The following is a 23,640-nucleotide window of genomic DNA, read 5'->3' on the forward strand; positions in this document are numbered from 1 at the left end:
GCAGAGTGGAAAGACAAGGCTAAAAGTGGGCAGGGCCAGGTCAGAGGGCCTCGTGGGCCATAGTAAGGAGTTTGGATTTACTGTAGGCACAATGGTGGTGTAGTGGTTAAAAGCTATGCTACTAACCAAAAAGTTGGCATTTCGAATCCACCAGGTGCTCCTTGGAACCTCTATAGGGCAGTTCTACTCTGTTCTATAGGGTTGCTATCAGGTCACTATGAGTCGGAATCGACTCGACGGCAACGGGGTTTTTTGGTATAGGTACAATTGGAAGCCAATGGAACGTCTTAAGCAGTAAAGATGAATAATCTAATTATGATTTTTAAAAAATCGGTAGGAACTTCACAGCTGGTGGGACATATGCTTTTAAAGTTAGAGAAAATCCTGTGATGAAGGTGGGGGGAGCAATTAGAGTATGGAGTCTTGACACACATCAATATATTGGTATGTATCTACCATCAAGGACACAGAATTCATTTATTCATTTAAACACATTTATTAAGGATTTACCAAGAACCGGACACCATAAGAGGTGCTCACACCTGTTTTACCTCATTCACCTCATGTAAACACTGAGAGATATCATTACCTTCATTTTACAGAGAGGGAATGATAAAATAAATCCCTGAGGTACCACACCCAGGTCATCTGACTGTTGGCCTCCCAGCAGTGGCTGCAGTAAGCTGAAGGAAGCCAGCTTCAAACTGGACTCCATGAAACACTGCATTGTGATGGGTTCCGTAGCAGCCAGGGTTTGACTTTGCAGCATTAGAAATCCAACCCCTGGCCAGTCCACTTGTCTAGAACTACCCAGTGCCAAAAACCAATAAGTATTCTAGCAGTTATTGATCCTCACTAGCCAGGATACATACCTTACCTGGAATGAGAAATAACATTAACTCTCAAAGTGTGTTACACAAAACCCAAACAAAAGAGGTGGGTTGGTCTTGAGAAACTTGAAATCTAGACTATCCTGGAACCTGTTGACTGGTCCCCATGGCCTAGGAAAAGCCCTGTTTTCCAACTGGACGGTTACAATGTTAAGATCTCATATCTACTTGCCTTAGACAGTTCTGGAGATATACTACACGAAATTCTTTTCTTTCCCTTCCTTTCCCCTTCCTCCTTCTTTTTAGACTCTATGATATTCATATTTTCAATTTCATATTTTCACAACTCTACTGAATTCTGGAGAGGCTCTTTACTCTACCCTGATTTGTGACACCTGGGAAACATGCTAATTTATATTAGTGCTGAGTGGGAATTTTAGGAGAAGAAATTGGTGTGACTTGGTCTAGTGTTCTCTCCTTTTTTGACCCCTATTTCTTAACTCTTGGATCCCATCTCACCTTTGCATCTGTTACCCTTTACCCTCTGTGAGGCGCAGTAGTCCCACCAAGCTACCCAGATCACCCAGTTATCCTGATGATCAAAGGCAGTCTTGGGCAAAATGGTCAGATTTTTATTTATTCAACAAAATATCTGTTTTCAAGTATATAAGCAGAAGAGGTGATTTGTTTTTCATTTCTTATTAAATGAAGAGGTAAGTTGAGATTTACCAAAAGTAACAAATTCTGGGAGAAGATAACCACATTTTTAGCTACTGAGAATGCTATAATCCAATAAAGGTGGTTAAAATTTTCTTATTAATTAAAATTAGCATATTTAGGCCAACCGTATAGACTGTTGCCTAATGCATTGTGATAGTTTCTAAGGAGTGAAAATGAAGTGACATAACAATCTGACGTTCTTTCCTTCCTACCTTGTAAATGTGTGTGTGTTTGGTCGTGGGTTTCTTTTTCCCCAGAGTGATGTTAGAACTCCAAAGAGCACCAAACACATCCATTTGATTCAGTGGAGTAACACAAAACCTCAGGATAAAGTGAAAGCAGTCCAACTTGCCATTCAGACATTATTCTCCAACTCAGAGGGCAACCCAGGAAGCAGGTCTAACTCAAGTAAGTTACTATTCAAATATTACATATGTAATAGATTCCAAAAACTTCAATACAAATTCTCAAAGCAAAGTGCCAGTCTCTGAACATAGATTTCTAATATAATACTTCTACCTGATATTTTTAGAATATTGGTTTTATGCACAGATTATATGGATGGTAATATTTATGGACTTATAAATATGAGCATGTTATAATAAATTTCAATACTTGGAGAGCTATAATAAATAATGAAAAATAATGATTACATTGTATTGGTAAAAAAAAAAAAAGCTTGTATGTTTATATACATATATATCTAGTTTCCAAAAGGGTGACTATAGATAAAGATAGGAATTTTCTTCTACGTTCAGCAAACATTCCTATGAAGCCACTGCTATTACTGGGTCAACTTCTTGAGTCCTGGACATAACTGGTACGTCCAAGCATAGGAACGAAAGGAAGGGAGAAAATGAAGGGAGGGAGGGAACAAGAAAGTGGAAAAATAAGTGTAAAGGGGAAAAAAGGGAGGATGGAGAAAGACAGAGAAAATATGAAATGCATCTGATGGATAGTGACGATGGTAATTATAGATGATATAAAGAAACTATTGAGGGAAAACAAAGAGGAAGGCCCCATGACTTGCTGGCAACAGGGAGGGGTTCTGACCCCTGCTTTGTAGGTCCAGAAACTCTAATACAAGCCAGAGTTCGGCTCTATGGGACTGACACAAGTTAATAAATACTTGGGAGGTGGCTGCATAAACCACCATGCAACTCACTCCTTACCACAAGAAATATATCTGTCAAACAATAAAAAAAAAAAAAAAAAAGCTTATTTCTGATCAGTGCATTTTTTTCCCAATAGCAAAACCTACCTGGGAAGCCATATAGGAAGATTCTTTAGTGGGCATGGGAACAAACCAAGGGGCTTTAACTAGCTGACCCTGATGTCGGTGTCATTGAGTTATGAGAGCCCAGTTCATTCATCCTCTACTGTAAGCATCTATGTGCCAAGCAGACCAAGTATTTTTAAATGTCTATCAGCCAGGGTGTCCAGAATCCCAGACAGTACTCAAACTCCACAGGCAAATTCTTTGCCCTCCTCCCCTTTGTCAACAGAGTTGATTTGGTTCTTTTCTTTCACAATCAATCATGAGAAGGCATTCTGACCACCATAACTGGAGATTAGTTTTTACCAAGTTTCTCAGCCACAAACACAACTTCAAACATCTTTTGGGGCATGCTATTTCTAAAATGACTAACCCATACTATTGGCATTGGTTCTCATTAGCTTCCCTCTCATAAGACACTCTATTTTTAAATTTTTTTATATTTCCTAATTCAGTAATCTTGTCTTGCATGCCTACTATCCTGGCCTTAAGGACTAAATGACTCTAATAACTAATGATTGGTGGGACACATTTTACTTCTGTAGGGCTTTTATAGCCATGATCCCAACTGCTCCATACAACACCCCTGTGAAATATATAGGGGTCTTCTCTCTCCATTTCTGGTATACTTTTCTCCATTAAAAGTTGTTTTTCTCTATTTCTCAACTCACGTGACACAAAATGGCTGCCAGCAGCTTCCAAGTTTTACATAGTTCAAATCCTACCACTTTGAAAGTCACCAACCCATGTTCCCTCAAATCCTTTTTTTTTTTTTTTTTAAGGCATTCTTCTCTGAACCAACAGAGTGAAGTGGTAGTGATGGCAGTGTCTGAAGAGTAGGGTGGGTGGTGAGGACTTTGTACATATAGCAACTCTTGCTGCAAACATGTGGATGGGGACATGGTAGAGACATTCCTAACAGGACAGTGGGCAGACATCTAGTAGGTGTCTTCTACTTCTCTTAAACATAAATCTTTTAGGAAATAGCAAATTATTCTCTTTCTCTGCCAGTGTGGAAAGGAATGATCAGTACCCTTCTAACTCCCACTGGAATTGCTCTAGATAAACCTTTTCCTTCTATTCACTGGAGAGATTGCAGAGTGAAAATAGGTACTGACTTTCCTTTGGCTTACTCCAGTTTTAGCTAGTTTGCCCCCCTTTCTTCCTCCTTGTATTCTTTTTTCCTATATGATGTGATCAGAGCTCTGGTGGTGCAGTGGTTAAGAGCTCAGCTATTAACCAACAAGGTCAGCAGTTCAAATCTACCAGCCGCTCCTTGGAAACCCTATGGGGCAGCTATACTCTGTCCTGTGGGGTTGCTGGGGTCGTTATGAGTCAGAATTGACTCGATGGCAACGGGTTTGGTTTTTGGTTTATACGATGTGAAGATAGAGAGGACACCATCTGCATCAGTTAAGAAAGATCTTTCCGTTGCAAATAACAGAAAACCCAACTCCAACCGGCTTACTCCACTGGCTCTCAAAGTGTGTTCCCTAGTCCAGCAGCATCAGGATCACCTGGGAGCTTGTTAAAAATGCAAATTTGGAGGCCCAACCCAGACCTACTGAAACAGAAACTCTAAGAGTGGGCACCAGCAATCTGCATTTTAATAAGCCCTCTGAGTGATTCGGAGACACAGTAAAGTTTGAAAACCACTGGATTAGACAACAATGAAATAAATGTATTACCTTCCATAACAGGAAGTCCAGAAGTTGGGCAGGCTTCAGATGCAGAAGATAAGGCTGCTCACCATGTGAAGGCTCAGGAATAAACTTTCCTTCTTTCCACTCTGCCATCTTCAACATTTTGGCTTCACCCTCAGATCTTTCCATGTTCACACTCCTCACGTAAAGATATGGCAATGCCCTGAGGAATTAATGAGTCAGTTCCGTCTCTATTCTTAACATTTAGGAGTGAGGAAAACTTTCCTATAACCCCCCAGCAGACTTTCCCTCATGTTGCTTTGGCCAGAATTGAGTGACTTGTTCATTCCTAAACACAGCATTACCATGCATGGCTTAGACAAATCAAAGTCTGCCCCTAGCGCTAGAATGGGACCAGCTTCCCCTGATGCACATGACAACCTGGAGGGGGCCAGACACCAAACAAAACTAGGGCTCTGTTGGTTTTAAAAAGCGGTGGGAGGAATAAATGTTGAGATGGCAAGAAAATCTTAATACACAAAGGCTCTAAGTAGTGGGTCCTCCTATTATTCATGGAAGAAGAGACAAGGAAGAAGGAAGGTAGGGAAGCAAGGTAAAATCAAAGCAAGCCAAAGGGAGGTCAATACTACTTTTCAAAGCCCTGAAGAATCATACCTGGAATCTAGAGAGTCTGCCTACTATATATTCTAAAACGTCTTGAGATTCATTTCTCTTTTTCCTTTCTCTCCAATTTTTTTTATTAACTTTTATTAAGCTTCAAGTGAACGTTTACAAATCCAATCAGTCTGTCACATATAAGTTTACATACATCTTACTCCGTACTCCCACTTGCTCTCCCCCTATTGAGTCAGCCCTTTCGGTCTCTCCTTTCTTGACAATTTTGCCAGCTTCTCTCTCTCTCTATCCTCCCATCCCCGCTCCAGACAAGAGTTGCCAACACACTCTCAAGTGTCCACCTGATATAATTAGCTCACTCTTCATCAGCATCTCTCTCCCACCCACTGACCAGTCCCTTTCATGTCTGATGAGTTGTCTTCGGGGATGGTTCCTGTCCTGTGCCAACAGAAGGTCTGGGGAGCATGGCCACCGGGATTCCTCTAGTCTCAGTCAGAGCATTAAGTATGGTCTTTTTATGAGAATTTGGGGTCTGCATCCCACTGATCTCCTGTTCCCTCAGGAGTTCTCTGTTGTGCTCCCTGTCAGGGCAGTCATCGATTGTGGCCGGGCACCAACTAGTTCTTCTGGTCTCAGGATGATGTAGGTCTCTGGTTCATGTGGCCCTTTCTGTCTCTTGGGCTCCTAGTTGTCGTGTGACCTTGGTGTTCTTCATTTTCCTTTGCTCCAGGTGGGTTGAGACCAATTGATGCATCTTAGATGGCCGCTTGTTAGCATTTAAGACCCCAGACGCCACATTTCAAAGTGGGATGCAGAATGTTTTCATAATAGAATTATTTTGCCAATTGACTTAGAAGTCCCCTCAAACCATGTTCCCCAGACCCCCGCCCCTGCTCCGCTGACCTTTGAAGCATTCATTTTATCCCGGAAACTTCTTTGCTTTTGGTCTAGTCCAATTGAGCTGACCTTCCATGTATTGAGTGTTGTCTTTCCCTTCACCCAAAGCAGTTCTATCTACTGATTAATCAGTAAAAAGCCCTCTCCCTCCCTCCCTCCCTCCCTCCCCACTTCGTAACCACAAAAGTATGTGTTCTTCTCAGTTTTTACTATTTCTCAAGATCTTATAATAATGGTCTTATACAATATTTGTCCTTTTGCCTCTGACTAATTTCGCTCAGCATAATGCCTCCCAGGTTCCTCCATGTTATGAAATGTTTCACAGATTCATCACTGTTCTTTATCGATGCGTAGTATTCCATTGTGTGAATATACCACAATTTATTTACCCATTCATCCGTTGATGGACACCTTGGTTGCTTCCAACTTTTTGCTATTGTAAACAGAGCTGCAATAAACATGGGTGTGCATATATCTGTTTGTGTGAAGGCTCTTGTATCTCTAGGGTATAGTCCCAGGAGTGGGATTTCTGGGTTGTATGGTAGTTCTATTTCTAACTGTTTAAGATAACGCCAGATAGATTTCCAAAGTGGCTGTACCATTTTACATTCCCACCAGCAGTGTATAAGAGTTCCAATCTCTCCGCAGCCTCTCCAACATTTATTATTTTGTGTTTTTTGGATTAATGCCAGCCTTGTTGGTGTGAGATGGAATCTCATCGTAGTTTTAATTTGCATTTCTCTAATGGCTAATGATCGAGAGGATTTTCTCATGTATCTGTTGGCTGCCTGAATATCTTCTTTAGTGAAATGTGTGTTCATATCCTTTGCCCACTTCTTGATTGGGTTGTTTGTCTTTTTGTGATTGAGTTTTGACAGAATCATGTAGATTTTAGAGATCAGGCGCTGGTCTGAGATGTCATAGCTGAAAATTCTTTCCCAGTCTGTAGGTGGTCTTTTTACTCTTTTGGTGAAGTCTTTAGATGAGCATAGGTGTTTGATTTTTAGGAGCTCCCAGTTATCTGGTTTCTCTTCGTCATTTTTGGTAATGTTTTGTATTCTGTTTATGCCTTGTATTAGGGCTCCTAGGGTTGTCCCTATTTTTTCTTCCATGATCTTTATCATTTTAGTCTTTATGTTTAGGTCTTTGATCCACTTGGAGTTAGTTTTTGTGCATGGTGTGAGGTATGGGTCCTGTTTCATTCTTTTGCAAATGGATATCCAGTTATGCCAGCACCATTTGTTAAAAACACTATCTTTTCCCCAATTAACTGACACTGGTCCTTTGTCAAATATCAGCTGCTCATATGTGGATGGATTTATATCTGGGTTCTCAATTCTGTTCCATTGGTCTATGTGCCTGTTGTTGTACCAGTACCAGGCTGTTTTGACTACTGTGGCTGTATAATAGGTTCTGAAATCAGGTAGAGTGAGGCCTCCCACTTTCTTCTTCTTTTTCAGTAATGCTTTGCTTATCCGGGGCTTCTTTCCCTTCCATATGAAATTGGTGATTTGTTTCTCTATCCCCTTAAAATATGACATTGGAATTTGGATCGGAAGTGCGTTATATGTATAGATGGCTTTTGGTAGAATAGACATTTTTACTATGTTAAGTCTTCCTATCCATGAGCAAGGTATGTTTTTCCACTTAAGTATGTCCTTTTGAATTTCTTGTAGTACAGCTTTGTAGTTTTCTTTGTATAGGTCTTTTACATCCTTGGTAAGATTTATTCCTAAGTATTTTATCTTCTTGGGGGCTACTGTGAATGGTATTGATTTGGTTATTTCCTCTTCGGTGTTCTTTTTGTTGATGTAGAGGAATCCAAGTGATTTTTGTATGTTTATTTTATAACCTGAGACTCTGCCAGACTCTTCTATTAGTTTCAGTAGTTTTCTGGAGGATTCCTGAGGGTTTTGTGTGTATAAGATCATATCATCTGCAAATAGTGATAACTTTACTTTCTCTCCAATTTTTAAGACTATTCTGAAGACTGTATTTTCTCCCCATCTCAACCTTCCACTAAATGAAAAGTTATTTTTCTAGTTCCTACTCATCTATATGTTGCAATACATCGGTGATAGTATGTGAACCTGGCAAAAGTTACAAAGGGAGGAGGCGACTGTGGAGAGGCACTGTCTTCAACCAGCGAATTGTCCCCTACTCCCCGCTCCACATGACCGCCCTTCCTTCCCGGGTAATCGCTCCTGCCTGTTCTCTTCACTTCTGCTCCCCTGTTGAAAATCATGTGATGAGTGAGGAAAGAGGAAGAAAATGTATAAGGGAGCAAAATACCAAGGAAAAAGACAGATGGGAGCCAGTGCCCAGAAAGAGAAGTTGCCCTTGGAAAGAAGTAGAAAAGCCACATCTCTAAAATAGGACAGAAAAATTTAAGGCTGGTGGTCTGAATGGGAAAGCTCAGATTGGGAGGGGAATTTGAGAGAGTCCTAAACTGTATTTTTTTTTTTTTTTTAAATGATGCCATATTTTGTAGGGAGGAAAATAAAGCACCATGGCAGGGATACCAAAAGTAACATGTGACTTAGCCATTCTTGTGTCAGCATGATTTTAAAACTAAGATACTGGAACAGTCACTGTATGTGGTATTTATTACTTGCATTTTTCCATTACTCATTCTCATAATTGAACACTTTCTCAGCTACCTGAGGTGTAGGAAGTATGTATAATTTTATGGAGGGAGGAGAGAAGAGCAAGCAGGTCAGCTTTGAAGAATGCTGTGTGCACTCACTTAGAACTGCCGATCAAATAGCTCTATGCTAAGGTTGCTGAGAAATGCACTAAACATTTCATAACCTAGATCCTATTCAAGGTAAATTACTGCCCAGTTATGAGTGGCAAAAGTAGACCAAAGGGGCACTTGCAAATAACCCATCTGGGAAGACTAGACATTAAGCATTTTCATCCAGTATACTAAACTTCTTTGCCCAAAATACACCAAGATTATCTCAAAGTGTATGCTGACTGAGCAAGTGCTGACTGACCAGGGAACACGGAAAATTAGCAAAAATGGTTATCAGGCGTCTTAGTTACCTAGTGCCACCATAACAGAAATACCATAAGTGGGTGCCTTTAAAGAACAGGAATGTATTTTCTCACAGTTCGGGAGGCTAAGATGTCCAAATTAAGGGCATGGCTCTAAAGGGAGGTTCTTCCTTGTTGCCCAAGGGTTTCTTGGCATTCCTTGGCACTCTGTCTTCCCCCTGTGTGTCTCTGTGTCTATTGTGATCATTTTATAACTGGGAAGTGATTAGGCTGAAAACCCATCCTACTCTGGTATGACCTCATGATCATAACAAAAGAAAACCCCTATTTCCAAACAGCATCATATTTATAGGTATAGCTGTTAAGATGGCAACACATATTTGGGGGGACACAATTCATTCCACAACATCGAGGAAGTAGCTCAAGTTTGTAGCATTTCAGGAAAGAAGGCATTGTGGTTGAATGCAGCCTGTGAGGAGTGTCTGGGCGAGTCAGTCACCTCAGGGGTGTCTCCTGTGCACAGGCCGCGAGAGAGGCCACTCATTGACAGAGAAATGGCATGATCTGTTCCTCTCTAGAAGCTCCATCTGCACAACCAGAGCCAGAATGGCTGAGGAAGCTGTGGCAGGGAAGACCACCAGGGGACTCTGGGAATTTGGTAACACAGTTAAGGCACTGAGGAAGACAGCAGAAAGATCGTAGACATTACCAAAAACCAAAAAAAACTGTTACCATCTAGTCAATTCTGACTCATAGTGACCCTGTAGGACAGAGTAGAACTGCTCCACAGGATTTCCAAGAAGCAGCTAAGGGATTTGAACTGCCAACCTTTTGGTTAGCAGCCAAATTCTTAACCACTACGCCACCAGGGAAGAACTTGTTTCTTTACTGAGATACAGCTTAGTAAGTGATCCTTGTTAATTAGCCATTTTCTTTTGCTTTAATGTCTTCTTTTTGCCATGAAGCTTCCTTTTCATGTTGAAATCATTTCTCATTCATGAACCTCAGGAATCTCTTCTCTGGAGATATGAACTGTCTTTTCCTCCAAACAATCTCTAGCTACCTCAACCACTAAGAATGCAATTTCCTTTATCTGCATTTAGGGCCTTTGAAGGTTTAAAACTGCTGGTTGACAAAAGCTTTGGAAGGTGCTTTTTGTTTACTAAACGTGTCCCTGCCAAACACATGTAAACAGCCATTTCTAGAAGTGGCAACATGGCTAAATAGAAAGAAGATGAAATTTAGATGCAATAGGGCCTGGGCTTATTGGACAAATGACCTTGGACAAGTTACTTGACCTCAAAAGAATTTGTATTTACCTGATAAGATTATTGGGAGAGTTAAATGAGAGAATGGAAGTAAGGCCTATGGAACACACAAGCACATAGCATAAACTCAGTTTGCATAAATTCCCTTATTTAAAAAATATGTATTTGTAATAATAAAGGAAGCATCTTTATTACCTATATGAGACTGAAATGACAACAGTAACTCCATAGCACAGATGAGAACTTTAAGGGACAGAGAGTCTAAGTTAAAGGTGGTGAAACAAGAGGGGCAGAGACAGTGAGAATGGTGACACATGGGAAGAATGTAACCATTGTCAATGACCTGTATGTCTAAAAATTGTTGAACAGGTTTTTGTTGTGTGTATTTCCACACACGCACATTTCCCATACAAGTGAAGAAAAAAAAAAAAAACAGAATTATCTAGTTCAAGGTCAAACAAAAGTCAAAAATAAAGCTGTGAAGATTAAAAATAATAATAATAATGCTAAAGGAAACGTCCTTATATCTAGCCTAGAACTTCTAGGAATGGTAAAGCTTAGAGCATCCCAAAGAGCTTTGGAGGATCCTGAGACAGGCTGTTGAATTAGGCATGCAGCTTCACTGTGGCTTAAAAGATGCTTGTTTCCATTCCTTCTGCAGATGCTGATTGCCAGTGGTTAGACACTCTGAGGATGCGCCACATCGCATCCAACACTTCCTTACAGCGTTCCCAGAGCAATCCTATCCCGGAGTCCCAATTCTTCTCCTACTTAGAAAACCAGGGTTCCTACGCTGCTGCTGTGCGGCGTACCCCGCCATCCAGTAAGTATCAGCAGATCACACCTATCAGCCAGTCCAGAAGCTCCTCTCCCACCCAGTATGGACTCACCAAAAACTTCTCTTCTCTACATCTCAACTCCAGGGACAGTGGCTTTTCCAGTCTTAATACTGACAGCTCTTCAGAGAGAGGTCTATACTCAGGTAGAAGCAGGGACAGATACAGTCGTGGTAGCGTTTCACTCAATTCTTCTCCCAGAGGGAGATATGCTGGGAAAAGCCCGCATTCCACGCCTTCCAGAGAAAGATACTACAGGATTTCTCAGTCAGTGCTTCAGACTCGCCAGTCACCTGCCTTCAAGCGGAGCCCAAATCATCAACCCAGGACAATACCAGGGATGCCTTTGCATACTGAGACAAGAGCCAGTGAAGAGGAGAGTAAAGTCAGTGATGGATGGGTTAAAGTGGAATACCGGAAGAAACCCCACAGGCCCTCTCCTGCCAAGACTAACAAAGAGCGAGCCAGAGGAAACTACCGTGGACGGAGAACCTTTTGATGAATAAAAAACAAACCAAACCCGTTGCCGTTGAATGTATTCTCATTCATAGAGACCCTATAGGACAGAGAAGAACTGCCCCATAGGGTTTCCAAGGAGCAGCTGGTGGATTCAAACAGCCAGCCTTTTGGTTAGCAGCCAAGATCTTAACTACAACGCCACCGGGGCTCCTTTTCATGAATGAAACTAGTTAAATTTTCTAAATGTTTTTTCTTTTCTTTTTTTTTAAATGTTATGGGTTTTGATAATAGGTTGCCTTGACATGGAATTAACAAAAAAAACCAACTGTTCCATTGTTTGCATTTGGGAAATACCTTCTAATTTGACACTCTAGTCAAACCAGGGCCAAAATGATGGATGTTGGTTACCAACTTTGTTCTCACTTAGGAAGTGCCCAGTGATGGTAGCTAGATTTGAACATAGCTATACATATTTTTCCCTCTGAAAGTTGACATTTCCAGAGAAGAGCATATGCCATCTTTTTACTCAACCACTAATGTTCCGGTGCACAGAGCCAGGGTGAGGCAGGGGAGGCACTCATCGCAGATGCAAAATTTAAGATAAATAATATTTTACTATGATATATTTTATTTAAATTTTTTAATTTTCTAAATGAAAACGAATGCAAAAATCCATGATGAACAACAACCAAAAAAAAAAAATTCTAAATAAAAAAACAGGATCAGTATTATTGATTTTTTCTTTTGCTTCACTCACTGCTTGATAAGATATGGTCACTTTGTCTTAGTGAATACTGGTATAACACAAATACCACAAGTGGGTGGCTTCAGAGAACAGAAATTTATTTTCTTACAGTTCAGGGGCTAGATGTCCAAATTCAGGGTACTGGTTCTGGGGGAAGATCCTTGTCTCAGCTTCTGTAGCCCCTGCGTTCCTTGACTCTTTGGCGATCTTCACACGGCATCTATCTTCCCCCCGGTTTGTGCTTGCTTGTCTGTGTCTGTTTGCTCTTTTTATTACTCAGAAGTGATTAGGTTTAGGACACACCCTATACTGGTATGGTCTCATTAACATAGCATTAGATCAAATTATGGAAAGTGATTACATTATATCTACATTTTATAGGGATTAGGATTCCAACACATATTTTGGGGGGACAGAATTCAATCCATAACACTGCCCTTATCTTTATTTAAAATTTTGGTATTTTGCTCATCATGGATTTTTTTTTTTGCATTACTTCTCATTTTTTAAATATTACAATAAAATTTTTTTTTGATTACCGATTTTTTAGCACCCCCTTAAATGTCATACCCAAGGTGAGTGCCTTGCTTGCCCCACTCTAGTCTTGGCACTGCTGGTAAGTATTTATTTTAGTGTGATGTTTGTGACTTTATCATGGTCAGAAAAACCCATTGCTGTTGAGTTGATTCCAACTCATAGCGACCCTATAGGACAGAGTAGAACTGCCCCGTAGAGTTTCCAAGGAGTGCCTGGCGGTCAGAGCTGAAATAATTTGGCATGACACTTTTGGCAATAATAAAGTTTAGTGAACTTAATGTTGATTATGATGCATACCTCATTCATTAAAATCATCAGAAACCAAAGATCTAAATTGCCTAGGAGACTTGTGGTTGTTTCTTTCCCTAAGCTCCCAGGGACTGCTTTTGGATCTTATTTTCTACATTTTACCAAAGGAGAACCAAAAGAGAAAAACAGCCTTCCATAAAGGCCTCTTGGGATGACAGAAATCTAAAATCTGAAAGAAAACACACACAGAGCAAGATGATAACGTCACAAGCTAAAAGCCAGAGAAATTTAAAATTACCAACGGCCTTGTTAGAGCAAGACAGTAAATACCAGCCTTGCAGCAAGAAAGCTGTAAGCAGCTGGGGGTAAAGAGGTAAAATGGTGGGGGTGGGAGGAAACTGCCTGCAAGATTGTACAGGGCTTATGGAATCCAACTTGTGAAATGCTTGACGTTTTACAAATCAATAAGTCAGGTGGCAAGCAAACTTGACTATATATCGAATAAACAAATGCTACCTCCAACATGTTCTGAGCATTCACTAGCCCTGAATATCAAGCGTCCTTTGCCCTGCATCAGATTCTCAAGCTCTACAGCAATCCAAATGACGCACTGGTAATTCTGTGGGGCCAAGTTCTCTTTTAATAGAAACCAATCATCAGAGTACATGCATATGTTCCCAGAGTAACGGCCCTGCTCTGATACGGTGCTTGGGGCCTCAAGGGGAAAACTGTATTACAGGCTGGATGATACGGTGTAAAACAATTTGGGTAGCATTAAAGACAAGGTTATAGGAAATGACCTTGATTTATGAAGGAAGCTGTCATGGCCTAAACATCAATTTCACAACTTGTTTTTATCCAAGTCTTATTTTTTTGCCATCAACATTTACAGGAAACCCTGGTGGCATAGTGGTTAAGTGCTACAGCTGCTAACCAAAGGGTTGGCAGTTCAAATCCGCCAGGCGCTCCTTGGAAACTCTATGGGGCAGTTTAACTCTGGCCTATAGGGTCGCTATGAGTCGGAATCGACTGGACGGCACTGGGTGGGCAGCATTTACAAGTGAAAGCAATGGGAAGTGGTGAAATCAGATAATGGTGTACCCTTCTATCATGGGTAACCAACTTTTCCTAAGGTTTTAAGCTCCCCTGTGATCCTTTTTCACGAAGCCTATATCGACTACAGTCTGTTTGCAGTTACTTTCGTTCTTGTCCTTTGTTTATGCTTAAATTTAAAGAAAAGTAGGCTAAAATAAAACATGCTATCTTAATAGCATGTTACTTCCAAGTAAGCAATAAAATATTTTCTTTGATTAGAATTTTTGGATAAGAAGCTGAACGTAGAGTCTGACTGAGTCCCTCTGAAATGAACATAAAGTGTGGCTTTAATTAGTCAACCAAACGCACATTCTGAGGAATTATTGGAGACTCTGGCGTAAACAGTGTTATCCAAGTGATTGCTTGTTTTATGCTCTTTTCCTTGTCCTTCTTTCTTGGGCCGTGGGTTAGAGAAGCCAAGCTGGTAGTAAAATGGCTTAATGGTCTCAGCCCTAGTGAGTGTAGTAGGTGACCACAAGGAGGTTATGCCAACAGCCCATAAAACTGACTACTTTGTAATAGCTCATGGAATAAGACTTGACAGCATCGATGTTAGTCAAAATTAGAATAAGGACATCTGGAGTGAGCTGCTTGACTGTAAAGAAATAATCAGAGTTGGATGTTCTTTTTGACTTTTTTTTCCCCCTAATGATGCTTACTCACCAAAGGTTGCTTGCCAGGTTGAAAGATGAATATAACTCAAGAACAGGGCAGGGATTAACTAGATTTTTTTTTTTTTTTTCCATCAAAACAGATCAGTTGCCAACAATGAGGGAACTGTATTAGTTGGAAGAGGCTGAGGTTAATACAAAAAGGACATTTTAGGAGAAAAAAAATCATTGTAGGAGCAAATCAAGAGAGTATTTTTTGGATGGAGCGTCTCTAAATGTGGGAATTTGGTGGCCTTTCTGCAGCTCAAATCTACCAGGCACTCCTTGGAAACCCTACGGGGCAGTTCTACTCTGTCCTTTAGGGTTGCTGTGAGTCAGAATCAGCTCGACAGCAAGGGGTTTGGTTTCGGTTTTGGAAGGCCTCTGAGGCAGTGGCGGTTCAATGGTAGAATTCTCACCTTCCATTTGGGAGACCCAAGTTAGATTCTGGCCAACACACCTCCTGTGCAGCCACCACCCGTCTGTCAGTGGAGGCCTGGGTGTTGCTGTGATACTGAACAGGCTTCAGCAGACCTTCCGGACTAAGGCAGACTAGGAGGAAAGTCTTGGAGATCTATTTCCAAAACCAGCCAATGAAAACACTATGGATCACAACAGTCTGACAGTCTGATCTGCAACAAATCATGTTGATGGTGCAGGACCAGGCAGTATTCTGTTCTGTTGTGCATGGGATTGCCAGGAGTTGGGGCTGACTCGATGGCAGCTAACAAGTCAGCTTCTGATCTAATCTTGAACTGCTAAATATAGCTTGGCTGCTACTATAGAAAACCCCAAACCACCAAACCCATTGCTGTTAAGTCAGTTCTGACTCATAGTAACCCTATAAGACAGACTAGAACTGCCCCATTGGGTTTCTAAGGCTAAAATCTTTACAGAAGCAGACTGCCACATCTTTCGCCTACAGAGTGGCTGGTGGGTTCGAATCATGGACCTTTTGGTTAGCAGCTAAGTACTTACCCACTGTGCTGTCAGGGCTCCTTGCTACTTTAGAGACAGTCATTATTCTAGGCACAGCCCCTGCAAAGCAGGATGTTTCCCTTTATGCACAAAACAACTGGATTAGCAATACAATAGACCTAGCCTGAATTATCAATAATCCCAAATATGTAAATGAAAACTGGAGATTATTTTTAAGGACTACTTTAGAAATAAATATAAACTGTCAATTGTTTCAACTAATTCATAATGAATATGGCTCGTAAAAATAAACAATGAAACTGCAGTGTTTGAAACTTTTCGCCATAAAATTTAGACCAAGAAATCGAATGTGGAAAAGCTGAATTAAGAAACAATGGCCACAAAAGAAAACTCACAGTGACAGAAGCTGTGACTGGTAAAATGTTATATGAACAACAAAATGATATACCAAATTGTCTTAGTCATCTAGTGCTGCTGTAACAGAAATACCACAAGTGGATGGCTTTAACAAAGAGAAATTTATTCTCTCACAGTCCAGTAGGCTAGAAGTCCGAATTCAGGGTGCCGGCTCCAGGGGAAGGCTTTCTCTCTCTGTCGGCTCTGAAGGAAGGTCCTTGTGATGTATCACTCTTCCCGTGGTCTGGAAGCATCTCAGCACAGGAACCTCAGGTCCAAAGGATGTGCTCTGCTGTTGGCAGTGCTTTCTTGGCGGTATAAGGTGTCCATGTCTTCCTGCTTGCTTCTCTCTTTCGTATCTCAAAAAAGATTGGCTTAAGACACTATCTAATCTTGTAGCCCTCATCAATATAATTGCCACTAATCCATCTCGTTTCATCATAGTGGTAGGATTTACAACACACAGGGAAATCACATAAAATGGTGGACAATCACACAATACTGGAACTCATGGCCCAGCTAAGTTGACAGGTATTTTGGGGGAACACAATTCAATCCATGACACAAATCTTCTTTGTAAAATTTAAATGAAAAAGAACTGAACCCATGGGGAGAAAATTAGCACAATAAAACATTTAATGTAAAAATTTATTATGCTGGATAGAAAACTAATCAGGAAATACATTGACATAAAGATGTTTACTCCATGAAACTCTTATTTGACAAAAACTCATTCCTTAATATTTATATAATTCTGATCAAAATATGTTAGCCATAAATGTTGCTCTTGTTAGCTGCTGTGATGGTTAAGGTCGTGTGTCGACTTGGCTGGGCCATGATTCTCAGTGGTTTGGTAGTCATATGATGTTGTGATCACCTCCATGCTGGAATCTGCTGTGAGTAGCCAATCATTTGAAAGGGAGTTTCTTTGGGCATGTGGCCTGCATCAAATATAAGTGGACATTCTGGCAAGGACTCTCAGGGACTTTTGCTGGCTCTGGATCCTGCAGCTGGCTTCTGTTCTTCTGACCCCTGGTTCACAGGACTTAAGCTAGCAGCTTAACTTGTGGTCTTGCCTGTCAATCTTGGGATTCATTGAGCTTCTCAACCTGTGAGTGAGAGCTCTGCTCTCTGACCTGCCAATCTTGGGTTCTCCAGTCCCTGCGACTACGAGAATCAGAAGTCTCTATCCTGACCCATGGACTTGGGGCATTCAAGCCTCTACAATCACGTGAGCCATTTCCTTCATATAAATCTATCTCTCTATATATCTATACGCTTTACTGGTTTTGCTTCTCTAGGGAACCCAGACTAAGGCAGTTCCCATCGAGTTGATTCTGATTGATGGCAACCCCATGTGTGCAGAGTCGAACTGTGCTCCACAGGGTTTTCAAGGCTGTGACCTTTTGGAAGCAGATCGCCAGGTCTTGGAGAGGTACCTCTGAGTGAGTTTAAACTGCCAACCTTTGGGTTACTAGTCCAGCACTTAGTCTTTTGCACCACCCAGGGACCTTTATCCATAAATAGAGAATGAAAATATCTTAAGGTCAAAACATTCTGACTTAACTGCAGCTTTTCCACTCCAGAGGCACCATATATTTTATATGCCCTTTAACTACCTTCTCTGTAATTTATCATTTTAATGATGGTGCCACCCCCAACGAGTTGGTGAAATCCTGGCTCTCAAAAACTGCTCAGTTACAAAATGCCGTGATTTGGGTTGTGCCAGATTGTTCAGGATGAAACATCATTGAAATGTTAAATTAAAGAGACTGAATTTAGGAGGCTTATAAAATCCCTTGGCATCACTAAATTTGAAAAGCTACAGTTCAGCTAGGGTGCCCTGGGGTGGTTATAGCACGAGACCTGGGCCCAGTTCCTTACTGTCTATTTGCTTTTCCTGGAACTAGTTTATGAGATTTCTGAGGTGGAAAACGTTGACGGATCAATGCACAAAATTGTCCAGGCTTTAGTGAAGCAGGCACCTGTGACTTCTTAATCTCTTGCCCTTTCCCTTTGACTGATGTCAGCTGGCCAAATAAAAATGCATGACCGAATCAAGAGAATTAAAGGATGAAGAAGACTTGTGAGCTTCTAGTTCATTCAACACTCAAATCAAGATTCAATCCCCATAACCAATGTTCCATTTACTCAATTGTACCAAAGAAGTTCCTTCCCTACCACCTAGAATGGATCTCATTTGGGTGGTAGGGAAAGAATTCATTTTTTAATGAATTAAATTGTTTCTATGGTCTTGCTGTGACTGCCTTTAAGGCCCAGCTAAAGTCCTGCCGGTTTCCCTGGTGGCGCAGTGGTTAAGCTCTTGGCTGCTAACCAAAAGGTCAGCAGTTTGAATCCACCCGTTGGTTCGTTGAGAGAAAAGACTTGACAATCTGCTCCTGTAAAGATTTCAGCCTAGGAAATCTTATAGGGCAGTTCTCCTCTGCTTTATAGGGTCATTATGAGTCAGAATTGACTCAAAGGCACACAACAACAACAAAGTCTTGCTTCCCCGAAGGCCACTCTCCACAGCTCCAGCCACATTCTCCATTCTCTACCCCTCTTAAGAGCTGTGATAGTTAAGGTTGTATGTCAACATAATTCTCAACGGTTTGGCAGCTATGCAATAATGTAGTTTGGCCATTATGTAATGATGTAATTTGGCATTTATATAATGATATAGTCATCCTCCATGATGTGATCTGATGTGATCAGCCAATCAGTTGTAAGAGGAATTTCTTCCAGGCTGTGGCCTGCATCCAACACGTACGGATGTTCTAGCAGAGCTTGCTTGTTTGCTCTGGATCCTGCATCTTGCTTGTCATCATCTGACCTCTGGTTCTTGGGACTTGAGCCATCTACCTGCCGTATTGCTTGCCGATGTCATCAGCTTCTGAAGCCTGTGAGCCAGGAGCCTGCTGTCTTATCTGCTGATCTTGGGTTTGTCAGCCCCTGCAGCTATGTGAGTCAGGAGAAGCCTCCAGCCTGATACCTGACCCATGGACTCAGGCTTGCCAGCCTCTACAACTGTGTGAGCCATTTCCTTGAGATAAATCTCTCTCTCTCTCTCTATATATATATTTTAAAAACCCGTTCGAATCTGCCAGGTGCTCCTTGGAAACTCTATGGGGCAGTTTTACTCTGTCCTATAGGGTCGCAATGAGTTGGAATGACTTGAGGCAACTGGGCTGGGATATATATATATATATATATATATATATACACACACATACATACACACACTATAATATATAATATATACATACATACACACTATATATATATAAAACCCAAACCAAACCCAATGCCGTCAAGTCAATGGTCAGCCATGCTAACCAAGCAAGGCCTTCATGCAGGCCGCACCCTCATCAATCACACAGGGCAGCCCTATAAGCAGGACAATATTGTCCAGCAGAAACCCTCCCAAACTGACATGAGGATCCATCAGTCTGAAAATATAAACCGGTTGTGGAGATGGCCATGTGATCTCGCCTCTGCTTGCCTCACCCCTCCGTAAAGCAATAAAAAAAAAAACACTTTAGCCACACTGAATTAGCTGCCGTGTTGGCTCTTGCACTTAAACCTTTAGACTCTACCCAGCCCACCTCTCCTGCATTGTCTGGCTAAGTCATCTGTCATGGATTGGATCGTGTCCCCAAAAAATATGTGTATCATCTTGTCTAGGCGGTGATTCCCAGTATTGTGTGATTGTCCACCATTTTGTCATCTGATGTGATTTTCCTATGTTGTAAACTCTACCTCTATGATGTTAATGAGGTGGCATAAGCGTCAGTTATGTTAATGAGGCAGGACTCAATCTACAAGGTTGGATTGTGTCTTGAGACAATCTCTTTTGAAATACAAAAGAGGGAAGCCAGCAGAGAGACAGGGGTACCTCATACCACCAAGGAAGCAGTGCTGAGAGCAGAGCATGTCCTTTGAGCCCAGGGTTCCTGTGTGGAGAAGATCTAGTGCAGAGGAAGATTGATGACAAGGACCTTTCTCCAGTGCTGACAGAAAGAGAAAGTCTTCCCCGGCAGCTGACGCCTTCAGTTTGGACTTCTAGCGTACTAGACTGAGAGAATAAACTTCTGTTTGTTAAAGCCATCCACTTATGGTATTTCTGTTACAGCAGACTAGGACATCACTACCTCCAGGAAAACTTCCCTGATCCTCAGTCCTGGGCTAGGCCCTTTCTTTCGTGTTCACATAGAACCTTTTGGACTCAATCATATTCGTCTCCCTCTGTTGTAATTGTCTCATAGTCTGCTTGTCTGTATGCCTCACTAGACCATCAGCAATGTGAAGGCAGGGACTAAACTTGATCACTAGTGTATCTCCAACACATAGTAGACACTCAATATATTTGCTGAATGGATGGATAAATTGATTAATTTATTAATCAGGCTGACAAACCATCAAATCATCTAAATTCTCCTTGTTCTAATTCCATGTTCATTAAGTGGTTCAAGAGGAGTTATATTTCTAGTGTTAAAAGAATTATAATTCTGATTCTATACCTCAGTCTCTTGTGAGCTTGGCCAACGTGAAACTGGTTCCTGAACACAACTGAGGCACTAAGTTTCTGAGCTTATCGCTGAGGACAGATTCTGGGCATTCAAGGCCTCCAAGGGAAAGGCCAGCCTGTTTCTGCTAAGAAACTGCTCCTTGCATTACAGTAAATGGTGTTCATTTTCCATTTTGAATTTCTATACCTGGCATAGCAGTCTCTTAATAAATACTTGTTGCAGGAATTTAGAAAGCACAGAAAAATTAGCCACGTTAAAGGAATTTGCACATAGGCACTATCCTTTGGACATTTGTGGCAATCTTTGCTATATCGCGTGCCTGTCCAGAAGCCCAAAGTCCAGTTTTTTTGATGAATAGATTGTTCCTGGTCCTGGAGCCCTCTACGGTCCTGCTGTGACTGCTTCTAAAAGTACATAAAGTTTTGCTGAAAGTCTGACCTGGCAGTTTTTTTTTTTTTTCTCTTACCCAAAGGCACCAGGCATACTCAGTCATTGCCAGATGATGCCTGTTCTGGGGGAGAGGCTTTGTGGTGTGGGAACAATTCAAGATTTGTCAGCTGGTTGTGGGTGATTATCAAGATGTCCAAACCAGCTCCTTTGCTATGTGTAAGCGATTTAATTTTGTGCCTACTTTTAATCTGCAGTGTACTGTATGTCTACATCTGCTGTGTTAAAGCATGCATTAGCATTTAAAGGGGGAGCTGATGGTATTGATCACTCTTATTAAAACCAAAACCAATCATTCGGCAGTAACTGATGAGCATTCTCTTCAGCCATTGAAGTCAGAGCCAAAGTTTATGTACTCAACATACCAGCGGTAACAGAAAGCGGGATTCTAAAGCAGTGATATTAAAGTAGCATCTGCTATAGGCATTTATGGTTTGCCATCCCTCCTCCACCTGACTCGCCCTCCCAGCTTCCCAGACTATGAGCTTCTTGAAGGTGGGAAACTGTATTTATTCCTGAATAATACCTCCTGACATATGCCAGGCACTGAATAGGCTTTAAATATATTCTCTAATGAGTGAAAGAAGGTGAAATAACAACCACATATTATATAAACACTCTGTAAGAGCAACTATATTTTTCTTATAGACCTTGTCATAGTTATGTATTGCTACTTAACAAACCACCCTAAAACTTAGTGGCTTAAAATAATAACAAGTGGTTATAATCTCACACAGTTTTCGTGAGTCAGGAATTCATGAGAGACTTAGCTGTGTGGTTCTGGCTTGGGTTTCTAATAAAATGGCCATCAAGATTTTGGCTGGAGCTACATTCATCTGAAGGCTTGACTGGGACCGGAAGATCTGCTTCCAAGGTAGTTCTCTCACATGGTGCTGGTTGTTGGCAGAAGGCCTCAGTTCCTCCCCATGTGGCTCTTTCTACCTGCTTAGGTATCCTCATGACATAGTAGCTGGCTTTCCCCAGAGGGAGTGATCCAAGAGAGAGGAAAGCCATAATGTCTTTTATGATCTAGCCTCAGAAGTCATGCCCAATCATTTCTGCAATACTCTTCTGGTTACCTGGATCAGCACTGATCAGGGTGAGAGGAGACAGCACAAGAGTTTGAATACGAGGAGATAAGGATCACTGGGGAGAACATCTTGGAGGCTGGCTGCCAGAGACACCATTAAAACCTCTGTACTCACCAATTGTTATAGTTGTGTGTCTTCTTTTCTGAGTTTTTGACTTCTCTGCTTATTTTACATTTTTCTACAATATGAATTTTGAACCTGAGCATAGTTCAATTAAGAGTTAGAGGAGGAATGTACTTGAAGACCATCTACCAAAGTTCAACTCCCTCATTTTATGGATGAAGAAACCTGAGCCTGTAGGGATGAAATGACATGCCCAGTCACTTAGCCAGTTGCCAGCGAAGTCAGAGCTCAAGGCAAGTGCCCAAGATCCCAACCAGGCCCTCTTCCTTTACATTGTTCTCATTGAAGCCCATGCTTTGTGAAATGTTTCATCACATTTGAAATTAGTGTACATGAGGTCCATCCACTGTAAGTTAACATTCCTTTAATTTGGTACAGTTAACCTCCTTGGATCTCCACAGAGATTGGGAAAGTCTTTGTGACTTAGTAGGTGTTTACTAATCAAAACCAAAACCCATTGCTGCCAAGTTGATTCTAACTCATAGCGACGCTGTAGACACAGTAGAACTGCTCTATAGGGTTTCCAAGGAGCAACTGGTGGATTCGAACTACAGCCCTTTTGGTTAGCAGCCGAGTTCTTAACCACTGTGCTACCAGGGCTCTGGTGTTACTAGAAACAAAACACTAAGGCAATTACATTTCCTCTTTCTTTCATTAGGCCTGTGTTGGTTTCTTCAGGACTTTGTGGCACTATATAGAAAGCAAGGAGCCCCAGTGGCACAACCATTAAGCACTCGGCTAACCAAAACGTTCTCAGTTGGAACCCATCTAGCAACTCCACAGCCAAGAAAACCCTATGGAGCAGTTCTGCTCTGTCACACGGGGTCACTATGAATCAAAAATCGGCACAACGGCACCTAACAACAACACATAGACAGCATTTGTTTTTTAATAAATATTTCTAATAAAGTTATCTGTAAAGTACATTTTAATGTTAAATTCAGTTGCACAAACATTTACTGAGCACCTACCTTGAACTAGGCACTGGCCCTGCATTATCTCTGATTTCCTTTGTTTATTCAGAAATTAGACTCAGAGAGAAACCTTGAGAGTATAGCCCCTGGACACCATTTTAATTCAGTACTGAAGTCACTCCTGAGATTCACCCTTCAGGCAAAGATTAGACAGGACCATAAAACAAAATGAAACTAAATGGGCGTATCAGCCCAGGGTCAAGGATGAGAAGGCCGGAGGGGACAGGAAAGCCAGTAACGGGGAATCAAAGGTCCAGAAGGGGGAGTGTTGATACACCATAGGGTTGGCAACCAATGTCA

The 23,640-nt window shown here is 41.4% G+C and overlaps 1 protein-coding gene across 4 annotated transcripts in view; it reads left to right on the forward strand.

Annotated features, from left to right (window-relative positions):
* MAP3K20 (mitogen-activated protein kinase kinase kinase 20) overlaps positions 1–23,235 on the forward strand; it is a 212,503-nt gene extending 189,268 nt beyond the window's left edge. For 2 of the 4 annotated variants that reach the window (XM_049887458.1, XM_049887459.1), the window contains exons 19-20: positions 1,808–1,958; positions 10,932–14,312. In XM_049887458.1, coding sequence (XP_049743415.1) covers positions 1,808–1,958; positions 10,932–11,605 — 825 coding nt within the window. In that variant the 3' untranslated portion in view covers positions 11,606–14,312. Of the gene's footprint in view, positions 1–1,807; positions 1,959–10,931; positions 14,313–23,024 lie in introns of those variants that run through there. The other 2 variants (XM_049887460.1, XM_049887461.1) reach the window with 2 other exon arrangements.
* The last annotated feature ends 405 nt before the right edge of the window (positions 23,236–23,640 follow it).

This window comes from Elephas maximus, chromosome 6 (assembly GCF_024166365.1).
Source record: "Elephas maximus indicus isolate mEleMax1 chromosome 6, mEleMax1 primary haplotype, whole genome shotgun sequence".
Taxonomy (NCBI): domain Eukaryota; kingdom Metazoa; phylum Chordata; class Mammalia; order Proboscidea; family Elephantidae; genus Elephas; species Elephas maximus.